General features: G+C 51.9%; 1 protein-coding gene and 1 long non-coding RNA gene across 8 annotated transcripts in view; one reads left to right on the top strand and one right to left on the bottom strand.

Moving 5' to 3' along the window:
- SP2 (Sp2 transcription factor) overlaps nucleotides 1-8,775 on the top strand; it is a 30,654-nt gene extending 21,879 nt beyond the window's left edge. For all 6 annotated transcript variants that reach the window (XM_078437250.2, XM_060646274.3, XM_060646273.3 and 3 more), the window contains exons 4-7: nucleotides 3,556-3,868; nucleotides 5,552-5,726; nucleotides 5,970-6,163; nucleotides 7,537-8,775. In XM_078437250.2, coding sequence (XP_078293376.1) covers nucleotides 3,556-3,868; nucleotides 5,552-5,726; nucleotides 5,970-6,163; nucleotides 7,537-7,637 — 783 coding nt within the window. In that variant the 3' untranslated portion in view covers nucleotides 7,638-8,775. The remainder of the gene's footprint in view (nucleotides 1-3,555; nucleotides 3,869-5,551; nucleotides 5,727-5,969; nucleotides 6,164-7,536) is intronic.
- LOC144614308 (uncharacterized) overlaps nucleotides 1-15,675 on the bottom strand; it is a 33,749-nt gene that overhangs the window by 17,975 nt on the left and 99 nt on the right. The window contains exon 1 of one of the 2 annotated variants that reach the window (XR_013551995.2): nucleotides 15,469-15,559. The exons of the other annotated variant lie outside the window; for it this stretch is intronic. This is a non-coding gene — a long non-coding RNA (uncharacterized LOC144614308). Of the gene's footprint in view, nucleotides 1-15,468; nucleotides 15,560-15,675 lie in introns of those variants that run through there. 2 annotated transcript variants of the gene reach the window in all.

Genomic DNA, 15,675 nt, shown 5'->3' with positions numbered 1-15,675 from the left:
GATGCTGTGTTCTCACCATATCCTAAAAAGGGTGCATGATTTCAATTTGTCTCCCTACTGGTGACAATTAAAGTAGCAAATATGTTCACCAGATTTCTGCACCTTTTTTTCTTTGTAGTGAAGTAGTATTAAGAGGAAGATACTTTGAGATTATGTAAATATCCCATTCCTCATCAGACTTTTGCCCACTTGCTTTAGTATCTTTTATTAGAAGAGATTTTCTTAAAATTAATGTTTTATTTTAGAAGAGGTTATATTTCCAGAAACGTTGTAAAGGTAGTGCAGAGAGTGTCTGTTTACCTCTCACTTGAGTTTCCCCCAGTGTTAAACATCATACATTACCAGGTACATTTGTCAAAACTAAGAAACCGACATTGTACGAGACTGTTACCTAACTCCAAACTTGACTTGGATGTCACCAGTCTTGCCATTTATGTCCGCCTTCTGTTCCAGGATCCAGTCCACATACCATGTTGCACTTAGCGGGCACATCTCCCTGGGCCCCTCAGGTGATAGCTTCTTGGTCGTTATTTTCCATGATCTTGACAGTCTTGAGGTGTATTGGTCAGGTATCCTACAGAATGCCCCCAGTCTGGGGTTATAGGTTTTTGGAAAGAATACTACAGAGGTGAGATGGCCCTCTAATCACATTATATGAGGAGTACATGATGTCCATATGCCATCCTGATGATGTCATGTCCCTGATGTTAACCTCTGTCGCTGGTTAAGGTCGCGTTTGCTAGGTCTCTTCATTGAAGTTACTACTTTCCCCATTCTCTGTTCTTTTTTGTTTTTAAGTTGATTTACTTATTTTGACAGAGAGAGAGAGAGAGAGAGAGAGAGAGAGCATGTACGCACACAAGTGGGGGAGGGGCAGAGAGAGAGACAGAGAATCCCGAGCAGGCTCTGCACTGTCCATGCAGAGCCTGACATGGGGCTAGAACTCACGAACTGTGAGATCATGACCTGAACCAAGATCAAGAGATGGACACTTGGGGCACCTGGGTGGCTCAGCTGGTTAAGCCTCCGACTTCAGCTCAGGTCAGTTCTCACAGTTCATGAGTTCGAGCCCCACATCAGGCTCTGTGCTAACAGCTCGGAGCCTGCTTCAGATTCCGTGTTTCCCCCTCTCTCTCTTTCTCTCTCTCTGCCCCTTTCCTGCTCACGCTCTGTCTCTCTCAAAAATAAATACACCTAAAAAAAGAGAGAGAGAGATAGACACTTAACCAACTGAGCCACCCAGGCGCCCCTCTCTGTTCTTTGGAAGGGAGTTGCTAAGTCCTAATATGGGAGTTGCCCATATTCATGGGCAAGAGTGGGGGTTAAGAATTAAGCTCTGTGGGGCACCTGGGTGGCTCAGTCGGTTAAGCGTCTGACTTCGGCTCAGGTCATGATCTCGCAGTCCGTGAGTTCGAGCCCCGCGTCGGGCTCTGTGCTGACAGCTCAGAGCCTGGAGCCTGCTTCAGATTCTGTGTCTCCCTCTCTCTCTGCCCCTCCCCTGTTCACGCTCTGTCTCTCTCTGTCTCAAAAATAAATAAACGTTAAAAAAAAAAAATTAAAAAAAAAAAAAAGAATTAAGCTCTGCATCCTGGAAGAGAAAGTATCTACATAATATTATTGGGAATTCTTCTATAAAGATGACTTTTTCTTCTTTATTTACTTATTCAGTCATTTATTTCTAGCAGTAGAGGGACTCATGTATATCTATGTTATACTTTGGGTTATAATCCAGGACTGTGTTATTTATTTTGTTACTCACATTGGTCCTACCCTCGGCCATTTGGAGCTCTTTCGGGTTGGCCTCTGTATCCCCTGACATACTCCCATTCTTTTCTCTTTTAAATCAGCTGTAAATATTCACATACTATGAAATGTACCCTTTTAAAGTGTACAACTCAGTAGGTTTTAGTATGTTCACAGAGTTGTGCAGCCATCCCCACTGTCTAGTTTTAGAACATTTTCATCACCCCCCACCAAAAGAAACCCTGTACCTTTAGTAGCCACTCCTCCTCTCCCCTTTCCCCCAACCCCGCTGGCGACCACTAATCCATTTTGTGTCTTTATGGAATCGCCTATTCTGGAAATTTCATTAAATGGAACCTTACAATAGGTGAGCTTTTGCAGTCGACTTGTTTCACTTAGTAATAATGTTTTCAGGGTCCATCCCTGTTGTAGCAGGTTCTTCATTCCTTGTATTTTCCTAGCCCCAGCCCTGGGGTGGATCATTCTTCCCAGGAGTCCTGGTTCTGATTGGAAATTGTGTCATTCTCTTCTCCATCTGTTTATTTATGTCAATAGGGACTGTTAGGTCCCCATTTTATCCAGTGGGTTATAACCCATTAGTATTATTATTTTGATGTTCAGGTTTTCCCATATTTGGCCAATGGGAGACCCCTCAGGCTGGCTCCCGTGTCCTCTTCCCATGACACCACCATTCTTGTACTTTGGTACTTTCTGGTACAACAGGTGTTCCAAGGTCTTGCACTTTCCCTGCCCCCAAACCTAGAATCAGCTCTTTCTCCAAGGAGCCCTGGTTCCTTTTAGTGGAGCATGAGTTTTAGAAGCTGAGACCTGGGTGCTGGGTGAGCTCATTATCCCTGGAGTACTGCTGCTCCCAGCCTCTCTCAGTGGACACAGCCAAGAAGTATACATAAATATACATAAGTACGTACGTACACATATATGTAATACCTACATAGATAAAGATATGGACACGCACATACCTACATATGTTATCACACATTTCTATCTCTGTTTCTCTACATTGAAACCCAAGAATTTCCACCAGTACCTCCAATTCCTGTCCAGTGCCACACACTTTATTCTAGATTCTCCCTTTCCATATTTGTAACCATCTTCTGTGACAGAACCCTCGCTTCCATTAGCCTTAATATACCCCTTTCTGGATCACTGCCCCCTGGATTTCAGCTCTCCCATGTGGACAGGTGCCTGCTGGGGCTGCGACACCTGTGCCAGGCTGCTGTCATCACTGCCCCACAAATGCCCTCCTCGTCCCACTCAGGCTCTAACGTGCATATTTTTAAGGCTTTTGATAGACCTTCCCACATTTCCCTCCAGTAGGCCCAGACCACCTCACAACTCCTGCTCCTGACGTAAGAGTGCCCGTTTCCCTGCTGTCTCACCAACAGTGAGCATATTTTATTTTTCCGTCTTTGCCAATCTGAGGTGGAGGACAACTGTTCCTCATCGATTGTGCCTCCTAAGAGCTATTTTCGTTTGGCGGTCATTCATGGTGCATCTTTTGTGAAGTTCCCATTTAGCTCCCTTCTAATTCTCTACTTCTGACGCTGGCGTTGTATCTTTCATGCTGAGGAAATTCGGTGTTTGGTTTCCAATCAGTCGTCAGCATTTGCCACCTTAGTGTGGGGATGCCATCGACAGTGTGTGAATGTAGGTCTGGGCCAGCTGGGGAAGACTTGGGTGGGTGAAGAGGCACCCCCACTTCTCACTTGGGTGCGGAGGGATAACACTGTTCAAAGTGCAGGGGCCCAGTCTCTGCTGGGGCACTGACCCTTTTTCTCCGGCCCTTCCCAGGTCTACATCCGTACGCCTTCCGGTGAGGTGCAGACGGTCCTCGTCCAGGACAGCCCCCCAACAACAGCTGCAGCCACCTCTACCACCACCTGTAGCAGCCCTGCGTCCCGTGCTCCCCATCTGAGTGGGACCAGCAAAAAGCACTCGGCCGCAATTCTCCGGAAAGAGCGCCCCCTGCCAAAGATCGCCCCCGCTGGGAGCATCATCAGCCTGAACGCAGCCCAGCTGGCAGCAGCGGCCCAGGCCATGCAGACCATCAACATCAACGGTGTCCAGGTCCAGGGCGTGCCTGTCACCATCACCAATACCGGAGGTGAGAGTGGGCCCTTGGGCCAGGGTGTGGGCAGCAGGCCTGCTCGCCTCACCCCTGGGAGCCGTGGGCCAGCCCGGGGTTCCCAGGAACCACAGCGAAAATACCGCCCATCATTTGCCTGGTCCCTTCTAGCTTAAGAGCATGTCCACTTGGTCCTTACAGAAGTCCTAGGAGATAGTTTTTGTTTTTTGGGTTTTTTTGTTTTTTTAAACGTTTGTTATTGAGAAACAGAGACACAGCATGAGCAGGGGAGGGGCAGAGAGAGGAGGAGACACAGAGTCTGAAGCAGGCTCCAGGCTCTGAGCTGTCAGCACAGAGCCCGATGCGGGGCTTGAAGTCATGAACCGTGAGATCATGATCCAAGCCGAAGTCGGACGCTCAACCGACTGAGCCACCCAGGCGCCCCTAGGAGATAGTTTAAGACGCGTGTTGGCCCCACCTGACAGCTGAAGACCTTGAATATGATGGAGAAATAAGATGTACTCAGGAAAGCTCTCCAGCTAACATACACATGCAAATTAGCATGGTACAGACCAGAGAGGGATGTTCAAGGGAGGTTCCAGGTAAAGGGACTTGAAAGAAGGCTCCTAAGAGGAGACAGCCTTGAGTTGAGTTAACAGTTAGAAGGAAAGGAGGGAGCCTTTGGCAGTGGGAATGGCTTGCACTACACTTCAGCTGGGTGGTAATACTTGGCAGTATTTACAGCGCCACGGCCCTTGCACGTAATCAAAGGAACATGGGAGCTACCTAGCAGAATGGTTCCTGGTGCTTTAGCTAGGTGTTCTTAATTTTTTTGTTAAAGTTTTTTAGAAATTTATTTATTTTGAGAGAGAGAGTATGTGAGTAGGGGAGGGGCAGAGAGAGAGGGAGAGAATCCCAAGCAGGCTCCATGCTGTCCATGCAGAGCTTGACGTGGGGGCTCGAACTCAAATGGTGAGATCACGGCCTGAGCCAAAATCAATAGTCAGTGGCTTAACCATCTGAGCCACCCAGGCGCCCCCTCGTTGAGTGTTCTTCAGCTGGGTGAGGAGCACTTTTCAAGCCAGTGGGAGTTCTCTCATCCTTAAATGAATTTATGTCACTCTGGTTTAGAGGCATAGGATTGAATCCACTCAGAGAGACACCAGTGTTAGGTCAGTGACACTCCCCATGCTTTGAATGGCTTTATGCACGTTGCAGAGGACTTGATTTGTCCCGTTTCCGCACTCTTATTAACAAAAATCCCTGGAGATGTCCCTGAGAGCAGAGTTGGTATCTCACAAGGGCCTGAGGTTGGAGGCGTTTCTGAAGAAACACTCCAGGACCACTCAAGACAGGACCCTTCCCCACTGAGGTCACGTGGGCAGAGTCTGACACCGAATTCTGCCTGCGTAGTGTAGTGTCCAGGACACTGCCTCGGAGGTCGACTGCCTGGGTTCAGACGCAGCTTCTACCAATTATTACCTATGACCTTGATATGCCGTTGAGCCTCAGCCTCAACCATAAAAGAGGGATAACAGTCTCTAACTCAGGGGGTTATGAGGGTTAGATTAGTTAACACCTTTAAAGTCTCTAACGTGGTCTCTGGCACCTGACAGCCTCCCAAAAGTGTGAGCCGCTCCGATGATCATCTGTGTCGAGTGCAGCAGGGAAGAGGGGCGCCAGGCTTCGTGACCCTGAACGCTGCCCCCCTCTCGTCCACAGGGCAGCAGCAGCTGACGGTGCAGAACGTCTCCGGGAACAACCTGACCATCAGCGGGCTGAGCCCCACGCAGATCCAGCTACAGATGGAGCAGGCGCTGGCCGGAGAGGCCCAGCCCGGGGAGAAGAGGCGCCGCATGGCCTGCACGTGTCCCAACTGCAAGGATGGGGACAAGAGGTGATTCGAGGGGGAGGGGCCACGCCCCCAGCCCGGCACGGACCCTGTTGCCCCGGCCCTTCTCCGGGACGCAGGTGGGAGAGGGGTGAGGTAGCAGCTGCCTGCCACCTGTCCCCCTCACCTTTCCTGTGCCCTCCGACCTGACCTCTCGTCCTCTCTCCGACCCGTCCTGCCTCCCTCTTCTACCCCCTCCCTTTCTCGGCTTCCCACCCCCTCCGTCCCCACCCTCAACCCAACTCCCAGGTCTGGAGAGCAGGGCAAGAAGAAGCACGTGTGCCACATCCCCGACTGTGGCAAGACCTTCCGCAAGACGTCCTTGCTGCGGGCTCACGTGCGCCTGCACACCGGCGAGCGGCCCTTTGTCTGCAACTGGTTCTTCTGTGGAAAGAGGTTCACACGGAGCGACGAGCTCCAGCGGCACGCCCGCACCCACACAGGTCTGTCCCCTCCCCTGCGGCACGCTCCGGGCCGCACGGGGTGCTTCCGGCCTCTCCCTCAGCCCAGATTCCCGGCCGCGCTGAGTGAGAGCTACACTCTCACTTCTCGGGGGGTCCAGGCCTACCCAGGAAATTCTTTCAGGCCAGTCCTTTACTGTAGCGTTTCCCAGAGTGATGCCATTCACGTTACGCAGCCTCGATGACGTCTGCCGTAGCCGCACGGTTATTTATTTAACAAGCCCTGCTGTACCGTGCCAGCCACTGAACAGTGCGTGTTACCAATGGACTAACTTAATCCTTATAACGACTCTGTGGGGAGGGTTCTTTATTATGCCCACTTGACTGAGACATGGGGAGGTGGCCAGGTCACCAGGCCCTCTGGTTCCCAGGTCAAAATCTCTTTTTTTTTTTTTTTTTTTTTAAGTTATTTATTTTGAGAGAGCATGAACAGGGGAGGGGCAGAGAGAGGGAGAGAGAAAATCCTAAGCTGTCAGCGCAGAGCCCAACATAGGGCTCCAGCTCACGACCCGTGACATCATGACCTGAACCGAGATAGTTGGACGCTTGACTGACTGAGCCCCCCAAGTCCACGGTCTAAATCACTGTCCCACACTGCCTCTGCTACTGTCACTTTCCAAATGATTTTCCTCAGATTGTTTCACTGTTTTTACTCCTTTACGTCTAGTGCAATATTTTTGGCACCACAGGCTTGGTAATAGTTACATATTTTAATGCACTGGCAAATAAATGCAAAACTATAAAGTAGAACAGTGTTCGTCCAGCTACCACCTAACACTGTCGCAGGCATCTCCAGTGGCCCGCGGCACATGCTTTGAGAACCACTGCCAGGGCGAGTGTCTCCAGTGAGCAGACCCCTGGCCTGGGACTAGGGATGGGGCACGCGACCCGAAGCTACAGCCCCTGGCCAGCCACCCTCCCGGGGGGAAGAGCAGTAAATATTCAGAATGGCAGCTGACAGGTCGGTGGGCAAGTGGGGTTTTTCGGCAAGTGGGTCAGTCACAGGGACAAAGATCAGAAGGAAGCAGGTGACAGCCCTACTTGGGAAGAGTCCTGGGTGCAGGTACAGGGACACAAGTACAGCATTTCAGGCAAGGGACAAGGGAGGGGAACAAAGTAGACTGGGAAGTGACGTCATGTGGGGGGTGGAGAGAAATATGAGAAGTATGAGCTGCCAGAGGGTTTAGGTGAGTCGACCACAGGGAGCAAGCGTGTAAGCAGGAGGCGGGTAGGTTATGATGACAAGGCAACGCCAGCTTTACAGGGTGCCCCTCACACGTCACATGCACCCCCTCTTCCGGGCTGGGACAGCGTCCGCACCTGGGCTCTGAGTGACGCGCATCTCGTCTTCCCAGGGGACAAACGCTTCGAGTGTGCCCAGTGTCAGAAGCGCTTCATGAGGAGCGACCATCTCACCAAGCATTACAAGACCCACCTGGTCACGAAGAACTTGTAAGGCCAACTGAGGCGGGAGGCCCTGAAGATACAGTCCCCCGTCTGTGTCCTGCCTGGGCCCCTGGTGGAAAGGAGGCTCCGGGTGCCCTGGGCCACCCTCAGCCCCTCCCTTCTGTTCTGCGACCGGTCCCATAGGAAGGGGCTCCGTCGCCCAGTGCTCACCTCCTTCTGAAGCCCCTTGGCTCTGCCCTGGCCCTTCCCTCTCACCTCGAGCTCCGGCCTGCCCAGACTGTGGACAGTGGCCGTGCCCAATGAGACGTTCTAAACCAGGACGAATGGGAACCCTTATTTCCAAAGGAAAAACATGAATTTCACTCCGTCGAGGAGCAAAGTGAGCCCCCCCCACCAACCCCGTCCTCTCCCCCCAACACTGCCGGAGTCGCATTGTGCCATGCCCCTCTCTCCCCCTTCCCCGGCCCCGCCAGCCACCCAGGACGCCCCGGGACCCTGTCCCCAGGGCACGGCCGGCATCCACCTCCTGGGAGGCTCACGGGGCTGCCTCACGCCACATGCCCAGCCCTGCCACCGCCCTCCTCCAGCACATTCCAACTTTCTATTTAAAAAGTCGAGCTATCCACTGATGCCCTCTTTTTCTATGGAGAACGTTGCCTTATACTCTACTTCAGATGATGAACACTGTGTATTGTGTGTGCTTTAAAGTTTTATTTAATTGCTCCCTTCTTCCTGTCCTCGTTACTTGCCTCCCCCACGCCTGCTTCAGTTGAGGGTTTGGGGGGCCATGAGGAGCGTCGGGGTTTTTTCTCTCTCTAGCAGTTTTCTTTTCTAAAGGACACAGCATTTCAACTCAAATCTGGATTCAGATGAAAACACCTCCACCTCCTGATCCTCTGCCCTCAACCCGCCCTGACCGGCCCCAGCCCTACTTGTGTATAGTGTATATTGTATAATAGACAATTGTGTCTACTACATGTTTAAAAACATATTGCTTGTTATTTTTGAGGCTTTTAAATTAAACAAAAATCCAACTTTATTTTTAGTTGTAACTGCTTGAGGTATGTTTTATGAATTAAGTGACAGATTTGTTATCCTTTATTAACGATGTACTTTGTTGGTCAGCACTGGGCTGACAAAAATTTTTTCTTGCTAATAAATTTAGTTGCCTGAGGCAAAATCTGCAACTTGGCAGGTGCAGCTTCTTTGATCTTTTACCACAGAGAGCTTGGGGGGCGGCGGGGGGGCCTCCAGAGGAGGGAGCCCTGGCTTCTCACGGCAGTCCACGCTGGGACCCAGGCAGGACCTGCCCTCCCGGCCTGAGCAGATCCAGGCCGCAGCCTGAAAAGGACCGCGGCCACACGGACCTCCTAGCATTGGCATGCAGCCCAACAGCAGCCGGGTGGGACCTCGGGGCAGGGCCTACTGTAGGTGTTCCCGCTTCCAGAAGCCACCTTTGCGGGAATCAAAGCTGGCACGCTCTGCCTGCAGACTCGAGTCACAGCAATGCCTTCCTTATCAGCGGGCGAGTTCCTTCCACTCCCCAGTCTCAAGAGGAAGGCTTTGGCCTCAGAACCTGTTAGTAGGAACTGTTACTCTGGGGGAGAGAGCTTAGTCCCTTCCCAGAGGCTAAAGAGTCTGGAGAAAAGGCAATTTCTTAAGGGCCAAGATCCCTTTCTTTTTTTTTTTTTTTTTAATTTTTTTTTTAACGTTTATTTATTTTTGAGACAGAGAGAGACACAGCATGAACAGGGGAGGGGCAGAGAGAGGGAGACACAGAATCGGAAGCAGGCTCCAGGCTCTGGGCCATCAGCCCAGAGCCCGATGCGGGGCTCGAACTCGCGGACCGCGAGATCGTGACCTGAGCTGAAGTCGGACGCTTAACCGACTGAGCCACTCAGGCGCCCAAGATCCCTTTCCAGGGCTGGGACCCCAGCTTTACTCAAGAGAGGACCCTGGCCACACATTCCATTTTTCCTCTGGTCCCCGCCCCAGCACCCCAGAGAGAACAGCAGGTTGATTTTGGTTTTAACAAGTGCTGCAACTCAGAAATTCTGGTGGGGATCTTGGGGGAGCAGAGCTGTGAGAAGGACAGCAGGGCACATGTTTAAACCTAGCAGGGGCCAGAAGAGCATCCGGGCTGAAGGGAGAGGTGAGTCACATAGACAACGGTATGTGCTTTCCTTTCAACAACGACACCTCTTACGCTCAGAGGGACACAGCCAGGGATGCTGTTTTGCAGGAGTGGCAAGGCTCTTTTTTTTTTTTTGAGCTATCCATTCCCTCACTCTGTTTCCTTTGTCACTGGTGGCCTGCATTTGCAAGCAGATAGCTTTTACTCAGAGCCAATCCACCCTCACGTCGGAAGAAATAACAAGGATATGATCTCAGACGGATCATGGGTTGTCTGCCCCTGACCACTGTACACAAACCCTTTGGGTGAAACCAGACCTGAACGTGCTCTGGCACAGAAGCCTCTCGACCAGCCCCCATCACTCCTGTATCTCATCGCTGCACTGGCAGGAGGAAGACGCGGGGTGGTTTCTCTCACTCACGTGTGGGTCACAAGGCTGGAAAAAATGTCTGGCTGTGTTCTGAACTGGGATTGGTGGAGAGAAGGGGATTACTAATAAAGTGGCCACTTTCTGCCACATTCCCCACCCCACCCCCCCCCCCCCTTAGCTTTGCTCTTAGTCACAAAGAATTCTCCTTTCCTGGGAGCTGATTCCAAGCCATAGGCTTAATGCTTCATGCGCAGAAACTGACCCAACTCCCGGGCATCCTTTGGAAGTGAGGGTGCCAGCCCCCAGCGGGCAAAACTGCCTTTTGGCACTCGGGATTTCCCTTCTTCAGGGAGATACTCAGGTTCCACAGTCAGGCCTGACTATCTCTGCTTCCTATGGGATGCCTGAGTCAGATGGGGAGTGGGAGAGTGCTCTCTGCCCAGTGTGGGTGATGGCATAAGGAAAGAACAGAAGGACCTGGTGGCGAGTTAGCCCTCATCTGCCTTAGTTTACTGGAGAGTTGCAGGGGGCAGGGTCTGTGGATGGCGTGATGTAGCCCAAGCTCACCCCAGGGCACCTGATAGGCCCTGGTGGAAAATCTGGGGGCAGGCCACCCCCAGCAGCTCAAGAGTGTGGGTCACGCTGCCCGAGTTCCCTCCTCTGCCCCCTTCCGTCCTCAATGTCGTTGGCATCAAGTCCCCCCCTTCACTGCCCCCCTCCCTTCTGCTCAGTGATGCTCAATACTGGGGCTCTTTGATCCCAGGTACTAGGATTACAGGCCTGGAAGGAAAGGGGACTGGGTCCCTCCTTTCTGAGACCCTCCTTCCTAAAGGCAAATCCAGGCAAAATACCTTAAAAACAAACAAAGAAAACAAAAAACAAAAAACAAAAAACCCAACTAAGCCAGCAAATAGAGCTCAGGCTTTCTTCAAACCTCAGTCCATCTTTACAATCACCTTCTGAAGGCCCTTTGAGGCCCCCCGCTGGAGAATGACCGAGAGCCACCTGCAGCCTCTCAGGTCCCCGTACCCACTGGGGGCTCATGGCGGATGGAATGCGGCCGTGGTCTACACGGTGGTGGATTCCAGGAACCCTAATTCTGTGATTCACTGCCTTGGGAGACCTCTCGTGACCTGACCAAGGTCTTCGGGGTTGGGATGAAGTCACTAAAGGAAGTGCAGTCATGTCAGTACAAGTGGCAACTAGGTTTCCTAGTGAAGGAGCGGAGGAGGGAAAGGAGGAGGCGGGAAGCGAGCCTGGGAAAATGGACTCCAGAACAGGGATGGGCAAACCACAGCGGGCAGGGCAGAGGATCAGGGCTTGAGGAGGAGAGTCAAACACTTGTTCATCGCCATTCTGGGCGGGAGGAAATGAGAAGTGACCAAAGGTCAGGCCAAAAGCAAGAACCAACCAGGACTTCTCAAATGAAACTAAGAAGCCACCAGGTCATATTCCTTTGGGCCTGCCTGGGAACCCACCATCAGGCCCCCTCCCTCTGCCTGTGGCCCACACTCCAATGACCAAGGGAGCCAGGGCTGATGCCCTAAGCCTAAGCCTTGGAAAGCTTAACATCCCTCCAGGCAACGAAAGCACTTGGCCCTGCTCCCACCAGGCGCAAAACCCCCCAATGTCCCCCCCCCTCCCCCCGCCATGCCTAGCACCCAGGTACAGAGAAGCTTCACAAAGGCAGTTTATGCACAAACATTACAGAAGAGCGTTTCCTGGCTGCGACTGAGCAGGAGCCAGAGACAGTAAGGGATGTGGTCCCTCCCACGAAGGTGCTTCTGATGAGGCCTGGGGCTGCCCATGAATGGACGTGTTTGGGAAGTGACCCGTGAGCACACGCAAGGGTTGTGAGGGCTTAGCCACACAACCACAGGCAGGACACTAGGGTAAGGGACAGCCTCCTCTCCAACCCACTGCAAGCCTCTGACGACCCGGCTCCCATCTAGGCCCCCCAGTGACCACACTACTCAGGGCTCAGGTTATCTGCTGGCTGAGTACCAAGTACCCACCCTCCTGTGTGTCCTCAGTGCACCCCAAGGCTGGACCCAAGAGTACCTGAGCTTAGGGCCCCCAGCGCACCCCATCTGGCCTGCCATCGGCCTCCTGGAAGGCTGGGCGCTACATTTTACCGCATCACGGCCACCTTCTTGGGCCTCCCACCTCCCGCCATCCTCCTTAATTCTCCCAGGCCCTCTTCCCTTCTCAGACATTCTCATCCTCCCCCATGGCCTCAGATGCCACCTCGGCGGCTCATGACGCCTAACCCAGTCTCATCAGCCTAGACCTCCCCCCTAAGCTCCAGACATGATTATCCAACCTGGCCAAACATCGGTGTCCCATATACCCTCACGCTCCATGGGTCCGACTGGCTTCATTTCCCCCCCAAAACCTCCTCCTCCAACATGCCCCACTTCAATGAACAGCACCACCTATGTTTTCTAAAGTTATCATGGTGGGTGGATTCCCTCCCCTCCGGCGGCGCCCCAGACTCCGGCACCAGGCTCCCGGCTCCCAGCTTCTCCTTAGACAACACTGCCGAATCTCTCAACGTCTCCCTGTCACTGCCTCGCCCTCCCTTACCCACCACCCACTCGGTCACCAGAGTCAGATCCCCAAATACAATCACTGAGGTCCAAGTGAAATATATAATTCAACCAAACAGTTAGACTACAAGGTGACACAAGGACATAAACGCAAAAGCCCCGGAAGAAAACAGGCGAGGCACAGTCCCCAAACCCGTACCCAGCCCTTTGTTTCATATTGAGAAACCAGTGTGCCTCCTCCGTACAGTGAAATATTACAATACGTTCTCTTTTCATTTAAGACTCTCCCGAGGAAAGATTAATAATTTGACAAAGTTGGGGGAGGCAGGAGGGTGGCAAAGTGTTTAAGAAAAAGCAGTAACCATAAAAAATTCATTTCTCCCACGCAGACGAAACCCCTGCTGGGGTTTCGGCAATAGCAGCAAGGCCGGCCCCTCTCCAGTTTGCGCTGCAGGGCTGTTTTCTGATCCAGACACCAAATCCCACCAGGCAGAAAAGCACAACACAAGCCTGCTTGTTATTTTCAAGACAGAAGGGAAAATCTAAAAAGGCAACCAGTTGCAAACTTCCTGCCTAATCGCCAAGGATGGGAGAAGGCTGCTGGAATCTAGTACTTTTTCTCTCCATCTGGTCTTAAAAAACAGAAATTAGACACTCTGGTTCAACAAGAGCAAGAAGGATTAAAAAAAAAAAAAAAAAAAAAAAAAAGAATCGTTGTCTAAAAGCCTGACCCTTTCCACTGCCTGATCTTCAGCAGGTGCACGAGCCCTGCCTACTTGTCCAGCCTGTTCCTCACCATCTTGCTCTAGGAGAATCACACTGTTTGTTCCACATTTCCCTAACACTGTGCCTTTACCCACATCGTTCTCTCTTCCCGACATGCCCGTTCCATTGTCTATCTGGCAAACACTCAGTAAGACAAATCAAATGTCTGCTCCCTTTACGAAGCCTTTCTGACTGACCCCTGGAGACCGCTTTCTCCTTTCTGCTCCCCTTTACCTCACAGAGATAACTGTTAAAGTACCTGTAACTCATCAGCCTTTAGATCTGCTTCCCCCTATAAACTACAAACCCCCTGTGGGCAGGAAGCATGTCACTTTCTTCATCTCAGTATTCTCAGACCTAGCTCAGTGCCTGATCCAAAAGAGGTCTTTAACAAAATGTCTACTGAATGAATAAATATCTATACTGAGCTCTTGGCTCTTAAGCAAACCATTCAGATGATCCTAGTCTTGTCCCAGAGTCCCAGGTCCAGGGTAACATAGCCCAGGAGTGCTAAGAGTGGGGCCCCATGAACAAAACCATCTGAGTTGAAGGGTGCTAATGACCGCTTACACAAGTTCAAGTGCATGCACTTGGAAGGAGCGGAGACAGCAACATTCACAGGTGGGAAGACAACCTCAACAAGAAAGTAAGTCCAGTCAACTCCCTCAGTCATGTTGATGGAGGAAAACGATGTAGCAAAAATTTCCAACCAGCGGAGAATCCATAGATCAACATCATTAGGCTTTGAGACATGTATTATTTCATTGCAGTAAATTGGTCTTCTAGATTCCATTTGGCTCAAGCTACAACCATATAATAAAAGATGATAGGTGGGGCGCCTGGGTGGCGCAGTCGGTTAAGCGTCCGACTTCAGCCAGGTCACGATCTCGCGGTCCGTGAGTTCGAGCCCCGCGTCAGGCTCTGGGCTGATGGCTCGGAGCCTGGAGCCTGTTTCCGATTCTGTGTCTCCCTCTCTCTCTGCCCCTCCCCCGTTCATGCTCTGTCTCTCTCTGTCCCAAAAATAAATAAAAAATGTTGAAAAAAAAATTAAAAAAAAAAAAAAAAAGATGATAGGTATCTAATGTTGGGCTTTATGAAGCATCACACTTAGTAATGCAGACACCTGGGTAGGGCAGGAAGTTCCCCTTACCTGGCACAGTCCTGGGGTGCCTGCCTAGATGGCTCTGGCAGCTCCCCTTCCTGATGTTGGTGGAAACCAGGACTACTGAGAAGACTTGACCCAAGGCTGCCCCAGCCAGGTCAAAGCCGGAATGGGTACTGGTAGGTTTTTCCATTTCTCAGCCCTGTGTCCACAGCCTGGAAGTGGCTTTGCACAGTCACTTGCTCCCCTGTGCCCCCAGTTATGGCTGGCATTGACATAGGAACTAGATTCCAACTACCTAGGAAGGGCAAAATGTGAAGAAGGGAGAAACTTGGCTAAGAGGAGGGAGGCCCAGGAGGGGTGGGGCTGTGGTAACCTTTCCATCTAGCAGAACACTGACTAGTGCGAACTCCACTGCATGAAAGGAGAAACCAAGAGCACCATGAAAGGACAACCCAGGGTTCACAGCTGGACAGGGAAGATGGTTCTGGTCTGGGATGGCTTGATCCCAAATGTCTCTCTTCCTGCCTTTCCATTCAGCAGTCTTCCTTCCCACCCCACAGCCTCTTCCTGACCCCACTGCATCTCCCCAGACTCCAGAGAACCCCACTCCCACCCCACCCCTGCCCCCCTCCCTGCCCCATAAATACAATCAGGCACAATACACAGTATCCATCCTGTGCGATCCACAACTCACTTCAACCTCTCCCACCCAATTTCTCCTCCTAACTAAATTGCCCCTCCTGTGTCTCCCTATCACCTGGCCTCAGAGTCTGGCCCCTAACTCCGTTTTCCATTTGTCCTTTCCCTGCCCCACCAGCTTCCCTCCAGGGACTACTTCCTGCACTAGGCTTGCCTCCAGGCACCTGCTAGGAGCCAGCCATTTAACACTGACCACTCCCTTTAAGCCCCCAGTGACTCATTCCCCGCTCCCAGCCTGGGCTGCTGCCGTCCCTATACCTTTAACAAACCTCCACGTGCATGTTAACGGCGGTGACAGCATTTCCTTGTGTCTCTGCTCCCGCCCCCGGAGGCGCCGCCCATTGGCTGTTGGGTTCTTCTGCTCTCGCTCTAATTGGCCTCGCTCCCGCAAAACTCCAACCAATGGCCTCTCCGCACCTGTCTCCCTCCTCCGACCCTGAGCGCCCATTGGCTCTGAGGACTTAG

The sequence above is a fragment of the Panthera onca genome, chromosome E1, assembly GCF_046562875.1.
Source record: "Panthera onca isolate mPanOnc1 chromosome E1, mPanOnc1 haplotype 2, whole genome shotgun sequence".
Classification (NCBI taxonomy): Eukaryota; Metazoa; Chordata; class Mammalia; order Carnivora; family Felidae; genus Panthera; species Panthera onca.
Note: the sequence above shows the minus strand (reverse complement) of the source record. Positions and strands in the feature narration are given on the sequence as shown.